At 49.3% G+C, this 18300-nt stretch overlaps 1 protein-coding gene across 1 annotated transcript in view; it reads left to right on the forward strand.

The window, feature by feature from the left end:
* The first annotated feature begins 564 nt into the window (after positions 1 to 564).
* The window catches only part of COTL1 (coactosin like F-actin binding protein 1), a 44254-nt gene continuing 26518 nt past the window's right edge, over positions 565 to 18300 (forward strand). Inside the window, exons 1-2 of the mRNA XM_040253987.1 lie at positions 565 to 874; positions 1143 to 1225. Coding sequence (XP_040109921.1) covers positions 798 to 874; positions 1143 to 1225 — 160 coding nt within the window. The 5' untranslated portion in view covers positions 565 to 797. The remainder of the gene's footprint in view (positions 875 to 1142; positions 1226 to 18300) is intronic.

Below are 18300 nucleotides of genomic sequence, written 5' to 3' on the forward strand. Positions count from 1 at the left end.
ATGCAAAGTGAGAGAGAGAGGAGGAGAGAGGACAAAAGCTTGAAGACAAGGAATAGGGAGGAGGTAAGCGAGTTGTTGTTTGAGGGGGATAAGGAGGACTAGGGGTAGGAGATGGGGGAAGGGAGGGGAGCTGGGAATAGGGAAGCAGGAGGGAGAAGGGGTTAGGGAAGTGGGAAGAGCAAGGGGAGGAGGTGAGGTGAGGAGCGGGTAGTGAATGAGGAGGGAGACTCAAGGAGGGAGGAGGGAGAGGGAGTAGAGAGAGGGAAAGGAGAAACAGGACTTGGGGAGGAGGAAATGGGGGAGGAGTTAGGGGAGTGGGAGAACAACGAAAGGGTTGGGGGAGGGAGAAGAGAAGAGGAGGAGGGAGGAGAAGAGGGGAGGAAAGAGGGGGAGGAGGGGGAAAAAGCCCCCCTCTCCAGCCCTCCTCGCAGGGTTGCGCAACCCACTAGGGCTGGGATTGGCCGCTGGTGAGTAAAGACGCCACGCCCCCGACACGCGCTACGACCAATAGCAGTAGGGGGCGGGACTTAATGCGTCCTGAGAGGCCAATGGGCGGAGGGGGGCGGGACTGTGTGGCCTGGGTCTCGCTCGCGCTCCTCGCGCACTCGGAGCCACCGCCGCTCTCGGAGCTCGGAGCTCGCCTTCTCTCGCTGCTGTCGCCAACCGCCCGCCCGCCCGCCCGCTTGCCGCCCGCCTTCTGCGCGTCCCCGCTCCGCTCCGCTCCGATCCCTGCAGCCGGCCCCAAGCGCGCTCATCTGTCGCTGCGAGCACGGTATCCCCACTGCGGCCCCGCGGCGATGGCCACCAAGATCGACAAAGAGGCTTGCCGAACGGCGTACAACCTGGTGCGCGACGACAGCTCGGCCGTCATCTGGTGAGGAACTTTGCATTGCTCTTCGAGCCCCGCTGCCTGAGCTCGCGAGGGGCCTGGTGCGCTGAGCCGTCTTCCAGACGGGACGGATTAAGGGTCATCCCCGTGCGGTCTCCCCGCAGCCTTAACCCGGGACAGCGTGGAAAGCCAGCGCTGGCTTTTCGCTAGCCAGAGCATCTCTTAGATTGTTCTGTAGAAGCTCGGCACCGTTCAGGCACCAACGCTGATGTGTATGTGTATGTGTGTGTTTTTCTCTTCTCCCAATCCAAAGGGTGACTTTTAAATATGACGGCTCCACCATCGTCCCCGGCGAGCAGGGAGCGGAATATCAGGACTTCATCCAACAGTGCACAGGTAGGGAGACGCGCCTTCTGGGGGACTCCCGGTCTTTTGGAACAAGGTCAATGCTAGGGAGGAGCCTGAGGCTACCCTGGGCGCCCCCAGCGCTGGAGGAACCAGATTGGAGCGTTCTAAAGCCTCCACACGCCTTCTCTTCTCTGGGCATCCAGAACAACCAGAGGTGACCGGCAGCCCGCTCCCTCTCACAGTAACCTTTTCAGGCGGGACAGCTCCTTTGCCCCCATGGTCACTAGCTTTCCATCGTTAACTCATGGAGTTCCAAACTCCAGGGTCCAGCCCTCCCGGGTTTCCCCTTTCATCAGTCAGAGAGCCAAAATAAAAACAATCCTGGTGCTTATTGAAGGAGAAAGGAATGGTTAGCGACAGCCCCCTCCTTTCTCCTGCCATCATTGTCCATGTGCTGGTGATGTGTTTTTGTTTGTAGAATATAGAGCAGAATATGAACATGTACATACCATATGATCCCATTTATGTGAAATTTTAGAAAAGGCGAAGCTAATCTGCAGCGTGAAAAGTCAGAAGAGTGGTCCCGCTTGTGAGTGGCTAGCCACTGACTGGGGGAGGCACATGGAAGGTGGGGTGGGGTCTCAAGGGGTTGGGAATATTCTGTACTTTGATTTGGGAGGCAGTTACAGAGGTGTGTACATATAAGAAATCTGTCAAGCAAAATCTTTAGGATTTGTAAACTTTGTGCCTTTCCCTGGGTTGTCTTGAATTATTAAGTGGAAAAAACACATGCATGTACAACCGCAACCTCCAATCCTTGCCCCCCAAAACACACCATTGAAGCAAAAGGCCCAGCATCACTGGTAATAAGGCCCTTTAAAGCTAAGATTGGAGGACGGGCTCTTTTTCTGGGCTCTGGGCTCTAGCTTGGAAATAGATATTTTCAGACAAAGGCAGTACGGCCTGAAAGTTAGGGTGGGGACCTAGAGTCAGCATGGTGGGTTTGAATCCCCTTGTGGCCGCTTTCTAGCTGTGTGGTTTGGGGCAAGTTACTTAACCTCTTGGGGCCTTGGTTTCCTCCCCTGTAATCTTAGAGGGCTGTCGAAAGATAGGTGAGTCAGTGCCTGTACAAATGACATGGTTGTTTGTGAAATTAAAAAAAAATACAACACTATGCTCAAGACCACGCAACGGCCCCTTTCCTTTATTCAAATGACTATTTTGAATTTATTCTAATTCGAAGAATATCTATAAAGTGTCTGCTGCGGGCTGGGTGGTCCTGAGATTTACCATCCCTGCCCCCCCCACAAAAAAAAATCTCCCAACTAAAACATCTCCCAGAGCTACCTCTAGACCTTCACTTACTGCTTTTGGACAGGATTGTTTAAAATGTTGTTTAGTTAAGACGTGTCCAACTCTTTTGTGACCCCCATGGACTGGAGCCTGCCAGGCTCCTCTGTCTGTGCAATTTCTCAGGCAAGAATACTGGAATGGGTTGCCATTTCCTTCTCCAAGGGATCTTCCCGACCCAGGGATGGAACCCAAGTCTCCTGCATTGGCAGGCGGATTCTGTACCACTGAGCCGTCTGAGGAACCCTTTGTTTAAAAGCAGATGTGTAAAGTACTATTGCAACTCACATCTACTGAGGTGCACGGGGCCAGGATTGAAAGCCAGGCCTCTGACTCAGGAACCCTGTCTCTCAGCCACCTCTGTCCTTTCACCACCGTGATGCCTGCTTTCACAAGTGGGGTAAGTGCAGACTCCTGGGGTTTGGTGTATAACTGGGAGGTTCAGCAGTATTTTTTGCCTTGCCGGCTCTGAGCTTTTCTCACAAGCCAGCTTCCTTCCTCTCTGGACAGTAAAGTAGCAGTTTCCTCCTGCTAGCCATCCATCATCCCCACCCCCAGCCATCAGACTGGGGTCTTCTCCTCCCACCTACCCCCCCAGCTTCTGAAGCTATTGTTCTGTCCATTGAATAGGAGAAGGTGACCCCAGGAATAAAGAGCATCCTGTGAGTGGATTCTGAATTGGGGAGGCTGTGGTCAGAGAACACTTCTTCCCTCCCTGGGGCTTTGTGGTTTGCTATTCCAACCCTTCCCCCAGTGATAGGGATGGCAGTGGGGAGGGCCTGGTGGGAGAACTAAAAATGCTTTCCCTGCTGCTTGTTGAGATTATGAATGGGCCGTGGGATCTGAAGGCTCCGTCTGCTCTGGCTGGAAGTCCGCCTTCCTTCCCCAGCCATCTGTTGGACAAATGTATAGGCGAGCTATGGTTGCCGTGTCTGCTCCTGTTTGTCTTAGGAAAGCCTGTTCCATGCTGCCACTGTGTCCTCCTAACCCAGTGACCAAGGATTCGGAACGCTGACTAGTAACTTTCTATGCGCAAGTCACTGCACTGGGCACACCTTGTCTCCGTTTCTGAGCTTGCTTCCTTTCCGTAGGTGGGGAAACGGAGACCCAGAGAGGTTAAGTGACTTGCCTGCAAGTCACAGCAAGGTCGTGGCAGGCCCGGGCCTTGAACCCGGGCAGGGTGGCTTTGAGGCCTGTGCTCTTGACCTCTTCTCACTGAGAAACTGGTTTAGAGGCTCATTTCTGAGTCGTGGAGCATCTTTGCTGTACAGCAGGTTCTGGTCGGGGCTGGTGGGATTGTTGGCAGTTAGAGAAGGCACGTTTGCCCATTCCTGTGACGCGGGGAGGCCTCTCCGTGGCCCTCATCTCTGGCCAGGTGTCCTGACAAGCCGGAGGGTCTAGTGCTCTTGGTCTGGCATAGCTTTCCTATTTCCAAACCTCTCACAAGGTCACTGGGGACCTGGGAGCCTAAAAACAGTACCTGGTTGCTCCTCCGTCTGCCCTGGGGGAACGAGGGGGTTGGAGGGCCCCCCACCGCCACTGTGGGCTTTCTCTCCTTCTTGACATCCTCACCCCCCCCACCCCCATCCTTGCTCTGAAATACCCTCTTTCTCCCCTCCTTTGCCCTCTGGCTACTATCTTCCTTCTGTCCTTCCCCTGGGTTCTTCGGAATGGAATCTGCCCATTAAGCCTCTCCCTGTCACCCCTCCTCCAGCCCCCTGGCTGGCCTGTCCTTGTCCCCAGGCGCTGGTTCCTGAAGATCATGACCTGGAAGGCCGCTGGGCCTCCTTTGTCCTCCGGTTTCTTGCTGACAGGATCTGGAGCCCTCTGGGCCCCGCGCTGGCTCTTCCGGCACCGGCCTCACCTGGCCCCTTCCTTCTGTACTGGCCGCTCCATCACCGCCTCTGCTCTTGCTTCTTACCCCAAACTTCAGTCCCTGTGGGATGGTTGGGTGTGTCAGGCGCAGTGAGAGGAGCCCAGTGCAGTTAACTTACCCACTCCCCCACCCTGTGGTTGGAAAATCCAGGTAAAGTACTAACTTCAGTTAAGGCTGTCCGAACTCACCCCCCTGTCCCAGCCCTGTTTTCCTCCTTGATCGCTTGTCTTGGGGGCAGGAGGGCAAGTTCTCCCTGAGTGGTGACGTGATAACCTTTAACCACCTGGCTTCCAGGCTTCGGGGAGGAGAGAGAGAACGACTGCCACCGATTTCCGCAGAGGTCTCCAGACTGATAGACTCTGACTGGGTTCATGTCCGCATGTGAACTAATGCCTGCGGTTCTGGCTGACTATACCTGGATCAGTGCCCATGCCTGGAGTGGGGGAGGGGTAGCCCCACCAAACTAGAGGTAGAGTTGGGGAGGGTGGGTTCCTAAGGGAAGAGTGAAGGCGACGGCATGCTGCTTGCAGAAGAGGGGCAGACCCAAAAGAGGCCCATGGCTGCCCTTTATTGCAACAGTCTCTCAGCCCATGGTCTTTCTTGTCTTAAATTCATTCTATCCCCCTCCACCCCCCAAAATGGGAGTGAAAGTGAAAGTGAAGTTGCTCAGTCGCCTCTGACTGTTTGCAACCCCATGGACTGTAGCCTACCAGGCTCCTCTGTCCATGAGATTTTCCAGGCAAGGGTACTGGAGTGGGTTGCCTTTTCCTTCTGCAGGGTATCTTCCCAACCCAGGGATTGTGTCTTTTGAATTGGCTGGTAGACTCTTACCACTGAGCCACCAGTGGTAAGCCTACAAAGTAACTTTTCCTAAATCGTGGGTCTCTTCAAGTTCCTTCTCTGCTCATTAACCATCTATAGCTCCCATCTGCCCACTAAGTACAGGCTATCTACTTGGCCTTCCAGTCTGTCTGTCCCCAGCTGCATCCCCTGTGCAGTAGCTCTCACAGCCTCCTTTGTACACCTGCAGCCTGACCCTGTGTAACACTCTCAGCCTGCAGGTCAGTGATTCCCTCTGGGTGGAATTCCTCTCCCCTGTATCTGTCCATCTGGGACTGAGCCAGCAAACCCACCTAGTGCAATCCCTTTTGTATTTCAACAGCCAGGACTTTTGGAATCAGGGAAATTCTAAATTCGCATCCCAACTCTGTCTCTTGCCATGTGACCTCAGGCATTTCTTTGTCTGTGCCACAGTTTTCTGGTCTGTAAAATGGGGGTTCTGATGGTGCCTGCCTCTGATGCTGACTGAAGGTTCACTGAAGTTATATGTCTAAATGGAGAGCCCAGATATAGTGAGGCAGTTGGCTGTTGTTACTGTTACTTTTTTTTTTAACTCTCCTAGTCATATTGGTTGTTGTTACTATTACTTTTTATATCATTATTTCTGTTCTCCTAGCGTTTAGGATGGAGAAGGCGATGGCACCCCACTCCAGTACTCTTGCCTGGAAAATCCCATGGATGGAGGAGCCTGGTGGGCTGCAGTCCATGGGATTGCAAAGAGTCGGACACGACTGAGCGACTTCACTTTCACTTTTCACTTTCCTGCATTGGAGAAGGAAATGGCAACTCACTCCAGTGTTCGTGCCTGGAGAATCCCAGGGATGGGGGAGCCTGGTGGGCTGCCATTTATGGGGTCGCACAGAGTCGGACACGACTAAAGCGACTTAGCAGCAGCAGCAGCAGCAGCGTTGAGGATGACAGTGTCCTTTCTGCTCTGAAGTTTCTTGTGCATGCCCTAGCTCAGCACACAGTCAGCACTCAACTCTGAGTTCACTTAGTAGAGGTGCTAAACTCCAGACTGGCACATAGTAGGTGCCATATGGGCATGCTTGAGACCTTTGACCCAGGTCTGCATGCAGTAGGTGGTCAGGACAGGGTAAGAGGGGTTAGCACAGTGGTTAAAGGTCTAGGCTGCTTTGAATGGTCTGGGTTCAAATGCTTGCCAATCATGTGACCTGAATTATTCACCTGCTCATCCTTTTGCTATATATAATGTGATTAGGAGGATTAAGAAAGCAAGTTCATGGTGCCAAGGATGCAGTCTGTTCTCCATAAATGGTAGTCACTGTGATTGTCATTTCATTGGTGGAATTTAATTGATGTGGAAGTAAAGTATGTAACCAGAGAGATGAGGGGAGGGAAGAGATGATGGGGAATGGGTACTGAGCTGTCTGAGGGTCTCTGGTTGCCCTGACAGAGCCATGGGGAGTGGGGAGGAGCCAGGGCTAAGCTGGGAAAGGAGAAAGGAGTCATTTGCCAGACTGCCTGGCCGTATGATCTCTCTGATCTCTGTAGGAAGGGCTTACAGAGCATGTGTATGTGTTGGGTCAATGGCTCAGGGTGTCTTTAAAATGTTTTTTTTCTTCACCTTACAAGTAGTACAGGTCTGTTGCAGAATATTCAGAAAGCAAGATTAAGCAAAAGGAAGAGAATAAAAACCAGATATAATTCAAATGTAGTTTAACACTCAGAAATTTGTTCATTCATTCATTCATTTCCTCCTTCCTTCCTTCGATTGACTACTCTGTAGGTTACTGTTCTAGGCACTGAGGGTAAATCTAGAAGCAGAGAAAGCCCCTGTTCTCATGGTGCTGATGTTTTATTGTCATCATCCAGCCCTTAAAGTGGCTCCTAATCCATCTCTTGTATAAATGTAACATTGTTTACCAGATCTTTTATTGATAAACTGACCCCAAAATACTCTGTTGCAAGCATTTTTATTTTAGAAAGAATCTAGGCATCTGGGAATGAATCCAGTTTTCTGTTGGTACAGATTTTAGAGCCAATCAGTTACGAGCATCGATGGTAGAGCCAGGGTGTCTTGCTTTGACTTGTAGCCTTGCTGTGCTGTGTGACCTTGAGTAAGTCTCCAGATTCTCTGTTTCTTCATCTGTAAGATTCAGTTAGTGATTGCACACAGGGTACAGGATTGCTAAAATTGAGGATAAATTGGCATGATACACGTAAAGCTTATAGGCAATGCCTACTGTACAATGGGTACTCAATTAATGTGGTTATCAGTAACATAGAACCTTGCAACTGCTTCTCAGGGACTGAGTTTGGCAGCAGGATGGTTAAGGAAAATGGAGGTGTCTTTACTGTTAAAGGCAAAAACATTCATTCTAATGCTTGTTAAAGAACAGTAAGGCAGAGACTTCCCTGATGGTCCAGTGGTGAAGACGCCCACCTTCCAATGCAGAGGGCATGGGTTAGATCCCTTGTCGGGGTATTAAGATCCCATATGGTGCATAGGAGAAGGCAATGGCACCCCACTCCAGTACTCTTGCCTGGAAAATCCCATGGATGGAGGAGCCTGGTAGGCTGCAGTCCATGGGTCGCTAAGAGTCGGACCCGACTGAGCGAATTCACTTTCACTTTTCACTTTCCTGCATTGGAGAAGGAAATGGCAACCCGCTCCAGTATTCTTGCCTGGAGAATCCCAGGGACAGGGGAGCCTCGGGGGCTGCCGTCTATGGGATCGCACAGAGTCGGACACGACTAAAGCGACTTAGCAGCAGCAGCAGCTTGGTGCATAGCACACCAAAAAAAAAAAAAAAAACCAAGAACAATAAGGCAGACTTTATTCAGAGGACTGTTGTGATAGGTGTAGGGACTACTACAAGGGAGAGAGTTCAAATTCAACTCTGAACACCACAAGGAAAAGTGGGAATTTGGAGTCAAGGAGCCAGGTAGGGATCAATGGCTGGAAAGTTACCAAGAGGAAGGGTCTGGGGTGAAGGGAGAGCTGGCTAAACTGACTTAACAGGATTCTTGCTGAAGGCATGCCAGGAATCAGACATCACCGGGGAAGAGTGAGAACAAGGAGTCTGATTAGATATTGAGGGGTGATCAGATATAGCGGACAGGGAATTCTGGCTCAGTTGACTTGGTGGGATCCTTCCCAAAATCAGTGAAGGCTGAGACGAACACAGAAGTCCAGAAGTTGAGACCCAGGTGAAAAAGAGCTCAGAAGAGCGTGGTTAGAGTTCAGTCAAAGAGAGACTCTTCGCTATTATTGCAAGAAGGACAGGTTGGGAAAGAGACAAATTCGGCCTCTGCGTGTGCCGCTGTACAGCACACATACGTATGGCGGTCTCTCTATTTTGCTCTTCTGCACTGGATTTTTTTCCCCCAAGCTGCACATATGCATTTTTTCCCCCTCTAGCTTTACTCAAATTTCTAAATTTGAGTGAGAAAGGAAGGAGAGAAATTATCTAGTGAATCAAAGGGAATATGAGGTCAGAAGAAGCTGTAGATCTGTGACAGGGCTTTGGACCTTGTAAAGTGCTAAACAGTCTGTCTGTCATGCAATCAACAAACGGCTATTGATTGACACATCATTTCTGTTGCTCCAGAAACAATGCTGGGTGGTGATTCTTCAGTGGTACCTGAATTGCTCTGGAAACATTATTTTCACAGTTTTCTGCAAAATTCAGTCTCCCGCTGCCTTCTTGGCTCATGCATGTGTTGTTGGGGGATCCTGAGCCATGTTGCGTGGCTTCTTTGTGTCATAAGATGCGTAGGCTTTGTAACAGCTCTTCTGGGTGATATTTCCATTTGCTGTGGAGTTTGTGGCTATACCTCCGTGGAGAAGGTTACTAGATATCCCTTTTCCTGCTAAGTAGGGTGTCTCTGCTTCAGCGAAAGTGTTCAGTTAGTTGAAATGAATTGAGTTTTCCCTCCTTGAAAGTCTTTAGATGTTAATGCAAACTTTTAGAAATTATTGCTGGTGAATCATGTAGATGTTACATCCATCTCCTCATCTCCCACCGTTTCTTCACCTCGTTACATCCTGGCATCCCACCACCCCACATCTGGAGCCTGGCACCCCATGCCCAGGTCTTCGGTCACCTCCTGGTGGTTACATGGAGTGGACGTATCTTTGTATTTGTTCACTTTCTCTCCTTCTAGCCTTCGGCAGTGACCGCTAGTTACTAAAAACATGGTTTTCCCTTCCGTCTGCTTCTGTAGTGCAAAGCTCACCTACTTCTCTTTTCCTGTTTCTCATCTCCTGCTCTCACTTCTGTCTGCTGGTTCTGCTTCCCTTTCGTGCCCCAGAAGTGTGGGTGTTTCCCGGGCTCCACCCATGACCCTCGCTTTTCCTTCTCCGAAGCATTTCTTGAGTGCCAGCCCTTTGCCCAGGACTGAGTTGACTCCTTCTGAACCTGGTGACCTTGCAGTCCAGGTAAGGGTGGGGAGGTGGGGAGAGCTTTTCTCTCCCCTTAACCTTTTGTTGCTTTTGCCCACAAGGTCCAAATGCTTAGAAATGACCCAGAATGCCTGTTAGGATGGGATGCTCAGCAGCTCACCCCTCTCATGCACATCCCAACACATGATTCTGACTCCATGGATGCCAACTGCCCTGCACTAGGTAGGCGCTTTGCATGTATTAGCTCATCTAAATTTTCTTACCCATGAGTGGTGTGTATGTAATAAGAACAATGACACCAGAATAGGAGTCATCTCCATTTTATGGATAAGAAATCTGATTGTTTCCTCAGAGAGTCCAAAGTCTCTTGTTAGACTCACAGATGACCAAGAACAAACTAGTAGTTGCCAGTGGGGAGAGGGGAGGGAGGAGGGGCAAGTGAGGGGTGTGTCCCAAGTCGCTCAGTCGTGTCCAACTCTTTGCAACCCCATGGACTGTGGCCCGCCAGGCTCCTTTGTCCATGGGATTCTCCAAGCAAGAATACTGGAGTGGGTTGCTGTTTCCTCCTCCAGGGAATCTTCCCAACCCAGAGGTCAAATCCAAGTCTCCTGCATTGCAAGCAGATCCTTTATCACTGGGGAAGATAGGGGTAGTGGGAGAAAAATGATTATTATGGGATTTTATGAATCATGTGGGGAACTTTTGAAGATTGTAAAGCACTACAGAAGTTAAAGAATCTTTCATTCAATAATAAAATAATAAAAAATCACTTGCTTGTGATGGTTCAGTAGGTAGAGAAATTGGACTTTGAATCCAGGTCTGTGTCTGAGGCTGCACCGCCCTGCCCTCCCCCTTCCTTGGAACTTGTGCACAGTTTTCCTTCTTTTGGCCTGTCCTCATTGGTCTTGCTTTCCTGGAGGACTTCTATACATCCTTCAAGGCCCAGTGTAAATATCCCCTCCACTCAGATGGCCTCCTTGCCTTTGTGATGTTCATCCCATTCTGCGGTGATTACATGTGCATCTGTTTCTTCAATTCAATGGTGAGATCGTGGAAAGAAGGACTTTTGTCTCTCTGGTGGTGGTAACCTCAATGAAGCATCCTCACCCCTCACGGTTACCTAGTCTTAATCTCTTTTCCCCCAGTGGTTGTGTCACTCTCTTGTGTGGACCCAAGTCATGGGTAGCAAGCCCTTAGCAACTCCCCAAGCTATATCCAAAACAGGAGCTTTCTGTTATCTGGTGTTTGACTCTGCTGCTAGATAGAATCTGAGCTCCTGGGGGTAGAAACCTGGTTGGCCTGGTTCTCTGCTGTGCTGTCAGCACCTGGAACAACACCTGATCTCCCCAAGTGTGTGTTGAATAGATGAGTGAACACGGTCCCCTGAGATGTTTGAGAGCTGAGCTCACCCCTGGACAGTCCATCGTGCCCTCTGCCAACGTAACAGCCCAGTGGCCTGTATGGAGAGTCTTTAGGTGCTGAGGCTCTGAAACCCTTGTTCCCCTCTGGCCTCTGGCCCACATTCCTGCCCTGGAGCCCCTAGGTATTTTCCTGTTCATCTGAATTTGATGCCTTGGCTTTTCGGATTCTGCTCATGGCCTCAGCAGGGCCAAGTCCCCAGAGGCTTGTGTGTAAGGCAGGGCTGTTAACCTTAGCATTTTCTGTTTTGTTTCATCAGTGCATTTGAAATTAACTTGCCTGACATCCTGTTTTAGTTCTGGACTTAATTTCCGGTCACCTGTCTCATTTTTCTTCATGCACTTATTCTTTTTTTTTTCCTTTTTTTAATCATTTGTGCATTTCTGTAACTGTCCTTGCCAATCATAAGTTATCATAATCCTTAAAAATAACAACTAACACTGGGCTTTTATTGTGTCAGAAATTGTGCTGAGGTCATTGTATCAGTTTCCTGTGGCTGTTATAACAAATGACCACAGCCTCAGTGGTTTAAAACAACATAACTTCTCGTCTTAGAGTCTGGAGGGCAGAAGTCCAAAATCACCCTCACTGAACTCGCATAAAGGTGTGGGCAGGACTGTATTCTTTCCAGAGGCTTGAAAGGATCTACAGATTCTGCATCCCTTGGCTTGTGGCCCCTTCCTCCATCTTCAAGGCCAGCAGTATCTGGATGAGTCCTTCTTATGAAGTCGTCTCTTTGATCCTTCTGCTTTCCTCACTTCCATATTTGAGAACCCTTGTGGTGACATTGGGCCTACTCTGGTCATCCAGGACAATCTCCCCATGCTGAGACCCTCAATTTAATCACACCTGTAAAAGTCCTCTTTGCCATGTCCAGTCACAGAGTCACATGTTCTGGAAATTAGAGTATGGACATCTTTGGGGGCCACTGTCTTGCCAGCCAGAGTCATTTAATCCTCACTTTATTTCATGACACCATGGCCCCATGTGGTACCAGGGTCCTATTGTCATTCCCATTTCACAGACAGGAAAACTGAGGCTCAGAGCTGAGAAAGCACCGACCCTGGGTTGCGTGGGGGTGGAACTGTGTTCCTTACCCAGTGTCTGCCCTTCTGGCCACCACTCCTGACACCCTGCTGCTTCCCAACACGTGCAGCTGAAATTCTTTTGAAACAAGGAGGGAAGACCATGGGTGAGCTCTTTTTTTCCCTTCTCCTTCCTCCCTCAGTTTTGTTGAGAAATAATTGGCGTGCACCACTGTATGAGCTTAAGGGATACAGCATGATGGCTTGGTTTCCATTTATCATGAAATGATGAACTCAATAGGCTTAGTTAACATTCATCCTCTGATATAGATACAGTAAAAAGAACAGAAAAAATATTACTTTTCTCCTTGTAATAAGAACTCTTAGGAGCTATTCTCTGAACAGTTTTCCACAAGCTCTTTTTCTGAAAGCCAAGGGGCAGACCGGAGGCCTGTGCCTCTGGCTGGAGGCACATTTCTAAGAATACACAGCTCAGAGGTAATTTTTCTGCCTTTGTTCAAGTGGAAAACCTGTGATGGTCTCTGGGGAGCAACACTCCTTAATCAAACGTCTCCATTTTTCCTAGGAAAGATTTCTGACTCTGCTGCTTTTGACTGAAAGGATGGCCCTTGGAGGTCATCTGATCTGACCTGGAAGTAGTTTTCTTCCCTTTTTTGGGCTATAATTCTACCCTGACTCTAGAATGGAGTGTATTGTTTAGGATTTGAAAATAAAGGAAGCTGCTGGCCAGGGGCCCCTCTGGGTCACATGCTGGGGCTTCTGGGGAGGAGGGAAAAGAGTCAGACTTTGTGCAGCCCCTGTGAGCCCACTGCCTGATCAAGGAGGGCCTGTGTTCACTCTGGTGAGCTCTTGTAGCCCTGAACTGGAATGCCACTTGCACTGTTTTTTAAATTTTATTTATTTACTTTTGGCTGCGCTGGGTCTTGGTTGCTGCAGCTGCATGCAGGCTTTCTCTAGTTGCGGCGAGGACGGGCTACTCTTTAGCTGGGATGCGAAGGCTTTTCATTGTGATGGCTTCTCTTGTTGTGAAGCATGGGCTCCAGGTGCATGGGTTTCAGTAGTTACAGCATGTGGGCTCCGTCGCTGTGGCACACGGGCTTAGCTGCTCTGTGGTATGTGGGATCTTCCCGAGCCAAAGATTGAACCCATGCCCACTGCATTGGCAGGTGAATTCTTATCTAGTCTTATCTGGACAATCAGGGAAGCCCATTTAAAAAATATATATTGAATATATATATAAATATATTGAAATATAGTTGATTTACATCACTTGCTCTGTTCTTGATTTGGCAAAATCTAACTGCTATGTGTTTGATTTGGGGAAAGTAACTTTTCTTCTTTGGCACTTGTTACACTCACTATCCAACAAATGTACATTGAGGACCTACTATGTGCCAGGGACTCTGGACACTAGGGAAGTTGAGCGATCCAGATCACAGAGCTTACATTCACAGAAAATGCAGGGGAAGCTAATAGAGAATCTAGCAAATGTGATCATTTCAGAATGAGATGAGTGCTAAGAAAATGAAATGAAGCAATGGGCCAGAGACACATTGTGGGGAGGCCGCTGTTAGCCAGGGTGGTCAGGGGAGGCCTGAAGTGGAGGGGACACGAAGGCATTCCTGAATGAAAAGGAACTGGGCATGAGGGTACCTGGGTGAGGAGTGACCTCAACAAAAGGGGAGGGCCTCAGACCATGCATCCTGTAATGGTCCAACTTCCAGAATATGTAAAGAACTCATACAACTCAACAAGACCAGTAACGCAAGTGGAAAGTGGGCAAGGGATCTGAATGGACATTTCTCCAAAGGAGACATACACATGGCCAGTAAACACAGGCAGAGATGCTCAGCATCAGTAGTCGTTAGGGGAATGGAAATCAAACCACAATGAGATGTGACTTCACACACACTAGGGGGCTGTGATAACAGGTGTTGTAAGGTGTCGCGAGTCAGAACCTTCGTGCATCGCTGGAGGGAAAGAGAGCTGGTGCAGGCACCGTGGGAAACAGTTTGGCAGTTCCTGAAAGGCTAAGCCTAGCTCTTTCACGCCTTAGTGTCTACCCGAGAGAGATGAAAACACACAAAAACTTGTGCATGAACGTTCACGGCAGCATGATTCACAGTTGCCCCAAAGTGGAAACCACCCAGTGTTCATCAACTGTGAAGGGATACACAAAATGTGGTCCATCTGTTAATGGAATATTAATCACCCACAAAAAGGAATGGAGTGCTGATTCATGAGACAACATGCTGCTGCTGCTGCTAAGTCGCTTCAGTTGTGTCGAACTCTGTTCGACCCCAGAGACGGCAGCCCACCAGGCTCCCCTGTCCCTGGGATTCTCCAGGCAAGAACACTGGAGTGGGTTGCCATTTCCTTCTCCAATGCATGGAAATGAAAAGTGAAAGTGAAGTCCGCTCAGTCGTGTCCAACTCCACGACCCCACGAAATGCAGCCTACCAGGCTCCTCCATCCATGGGATTTTCCAGGCAAGAGTACTGGAGTGGGGTGCCATTGCCTTCTCCAAGACAACATGGGTGAACCTTGAAAACATATTGCTGAGTGAAACATTATGCTGAGAAGTCAGACGTGAAAGGTCTCATGTCGTGGAATTCCATTTATTTCAAGTTTCCAGAGCAAGCAAGTCCATGGAGATATAAAGCAGGTTTAGTGGTTGCCAGTATTGAGGATGAGGGACAAAGTGTGACTATTCATGGGCACCAGGTCTCCTTTTGGGGTGATGAAAATATTTTAAAATAGACAATGGTGATGGTTGCACAATCTCATGGATATACTAAAACCCAGTGAATTTTACACTGAAAAGGGGTGAATTTTATGGTTTGTAAACCTCTCAGTTTTAAAAAAGTAAAGAAGAAAAAGGGTGGGAGGAGGGCAGAAATCCAGCAGGGCGATGGCCTCACAGTGTGCAGGGAATGGGGTCAGAGGTGGGGCTCAGGGCCATGGCCACGACTCTGATTTTGCCTGAACAGCCTGCATTTTATTCCCATGACTTTTGTCCACGACCTTGTGGAATTTTGCCTTTGGCCTTCCTGTGGTTCATTACCAGGTTGGCATCTCTGGTTCTGCCATTTTCCTCTTCATGTCAGACTTGCCTTTCCCCAGGGCGGCTGTCTAGGTCCGTGTGCTCCAGATGCGCTCAGCCCCGCCACGTGCTCGCGCGCCTGAACTTGCTCTCGCGCGCTCTCGTTTCCCGCCTCCTCTGTGCGCTCTGCCGTTGCCGTCCACATCCTTATTGTCACCCTGTACCATTTTTAGTGCCTCTGGCTCTGTGCCAGGTTCAGTTCTGAGCTTTCCTTTCCACAATTCAGATGAGGATTGATGATGAGACCCGGCACCAGTCCCCACGGCTGGGTTTTCATCTTCCAGTCCAGTGCCTGGCACCGAGCTGGTGTCCAGGCGGGTATTATGTTGCTGGCAACCTTTCCTCAGAAGTGGGTCCTTAAAATGGGAAAGTCTGTCTTGGATATTCTTGTGGGTTAGTAGCTATGTGAATCAATAAAAGAGTGGGATGAGTCAGCTGTAAATGTGTGGGCGAACTCGAGGGCTTCAAGTGTCAATAGCCACAGTGGGGTGAAACCCACTTGTATGTTTGTCCCCACCACACAGGGGGCTCTGAGACAAGGACTGAGAAGCTACCCCTCCCACCCCCAGCTTAGAACATGGAGGATCAGAGAGGGGATGCCATGGGTCCCTGGTCACATAGCAGAGAGAGGCAGAGCCAGGGCTTGAACCCTGGCCTCCTGCCTCTCTGAGCTGCTGAGGGCTGGTGTCTGCTTTGCTCTTCTGGGGCACCGTGCTTGGTGATGTGAGCAGGGAAGGGAGAGAAGAAGCCCCATGAGATGCAGGCATTGCTAATCCTAGCAACACTGTGGTGTTGGGCTGCCTTTCCCATGCACTTTTATTTACAGGGCACCTTTGTCCAGATCAGTCAGTTGCTACCTGACGGTTCTCATCTGATTATTTCTGCTGGTCTCTTCGTTAGAAGGCACACCTTTAAAATCTGGGGAGGGGATTGGTTTTATTCTTACAGGAAAGAATCTCCCACTGAAGTGACCCAGCTGAGGACTGGGGACTGAAATGCTTCTAAGCTCCTAAGATAGATGGGCAGAGGCTCCTCATTTACTCAAGAAATGTTTGAGTGTGAGCAGTGTGTCAGGCACCGTTCTGAGTCCTGGAGATGTCCTCCTAGGGGACAAAATGCTTGTCCTCCTCGCATAGGGATGAGCAGACTGCAGGAGCCCTAAGGGATGTCATTCTGAGCCATTCAACACTTGTTTTACACCCAGTAATAATAAGCTAATTATATGCCCCTCTAGCCTGTGGCAAGTCACAAAGAGAGCGGCTGGTAGAGGAAGGCGTTTTGAACTTGCCCACTGAAGCTGGTGCTCTTGTCTTTGGAGTTCTGTTAGAATTTAGCTCTTAAGTTGTTAACATAGCCCACTTCTTCCTGTTTACCCTGTTAGCTAGATGAATTCTAGGTCATCCTTCAAGACCGAGATCAAACATCGAGGCCTCTGTGAAGCCTGCCCTGATCACTGCCCCCAAGGCAGAGTTAATTTCTTTATTTCTTTGATGTTCCCATCTGCCCTGTGATGCCTTGTGGTCATGGTGCTAACTTCACTGTATTCACATGCTTAGTTTTTCTGTTTTTGCCCTGCTAGATTGTGTATTCTTGAAGGGTTCGGACTGTATCTTATTCAGCAGTCTTTGAAGCACACATTGTCAACAAGTGTTTGTCAAACGACTAACAGCAATGGAAGAAACAGAAAAACTATACGAGAATGCAGAGCATGTACCCCAGGGCATTTAGTGCTCAGGCAATCAGGCACTGAATCCTTCAGTGTCTCCAGAGTGTCTCCTTGTCAACGAGGCCATCGTGTACTCATAGCCTCCAGAAACTGGTTGCAACCACTGGTTCTCTAAGTCAGGAGATGCAGTTGGTTGTAGCACACCAACTTCCGTTTAAGGAAGTAAAAGTAATCATTAAAAAAAAAAGTTCTGGTGCTTTGTCACTGGGGGAAAACCTTTAGCTGTCCTGATCGGTTCAGTCTCCAGATCGGGTCCTTCCCTGAGGGTTCTACTGAAGTAATCATCTTTCTTTTCCTCTGGCTATCCTGTACTCCATTTTCTTGTGTTCTGTGTCAGACTAGGAAAGCGGGGTCATTCATTTCACAAGAATCCAGTGGGAAAGGAATCATTTGAGATATCTCCTGCTTTGAGGAAGGGTGGGACAAAGAGTCAATGTGCATGGGCTGTGAGAGCTCATATGCAAGGACTGTGTACACACGCATGGAGCCCTTGTCCTCTGTGTCAGAGAGGGGCCGTTTCCCCCACTTCCAGGTCCTCGTCTGTGGCTGCCTGGGCTCCCCTGTCAGCAGCCCACTGGAAATGATGCAGCTGTGGCTTCTGTCCAGCTGTCCCTCTGCCCCAGGCAGCAGGATGTTTGAATTCTTTCCTGTTTCCTTTCATGCCCACTCTGGGGAGCTTGCTTGGTGGAAGCTGACAGCTCAGCTTTTTTGGTGTGTGGGTTGTTTTCTTCCTTACTGAACCTTGTTTGCATAACTTCTTAGGGAGTCTATATAAGGTAAGGGCAGCTTCAGCCCGACTCTGGGGCAATTTCCTGCTGTCTCCTTCTCCCTTTCTTTTGTCTTGCTCTGAACTTCAGTGTTGGGTGGAAATTATGAAATGGTTTCTTCTCTCTCTCTTTTTTCTTTCTGTTGACCAGTAGATGTTTTGTTGGGTGCCTGCTGTGTGCTTGGCACTGGAGATGTGACACGAATTGGACAGGTATGGAAGCAGCTAAAAATATCAAAGGACGTGCCCCCAACCTTTTGCTTAGGTTCCATAGGGAGTTTACTAGGCTATTTTGGTGGTGAGGCAGTTTTATTTTTCGCTTGTTTGTATTTCTAGTTATTCTACACCTCATATGTGTTTTGTGTGTAATGAAAAAAAATTGCTCAAAACATTTGCAGAAGTGTGAGAAAGTCACACTGCTTGGCTCGTGGCAGCATCTCAGTCTCCTTTAGGTTTTGTCCTCTGGCCAGTGCCAGCTGTGGGAAGAGGCAGAGGGGAAGACAGGTCTTTTGGGGAGGAAGATGAGGGCCCTGGACCCATGTGGATCCTATGTCAGGGTTGCCATGGCGAGAATATTGAGTGTGACGAGGCAGACTCTGCCCCCTCAGTGATTCCGAACCTTAGGAGA

The sequence above is a fragment of the Oryx dammah genome, unplaced genomic scaffold (genome assembly GCF_014754425.2).
Source record: "Oryx dammah isolate SB20612 unplaced genomic scaffold, SCBI_Odam_1.1 HiC_scaffold_13, whole genome shotgun sequence".
NCBI classification, from domain to species: Eukaryota; Metazoa; Chordata; class Mammalia; order Artiodactyla; family Bovidae; genus Oryx; species Oryx dammah.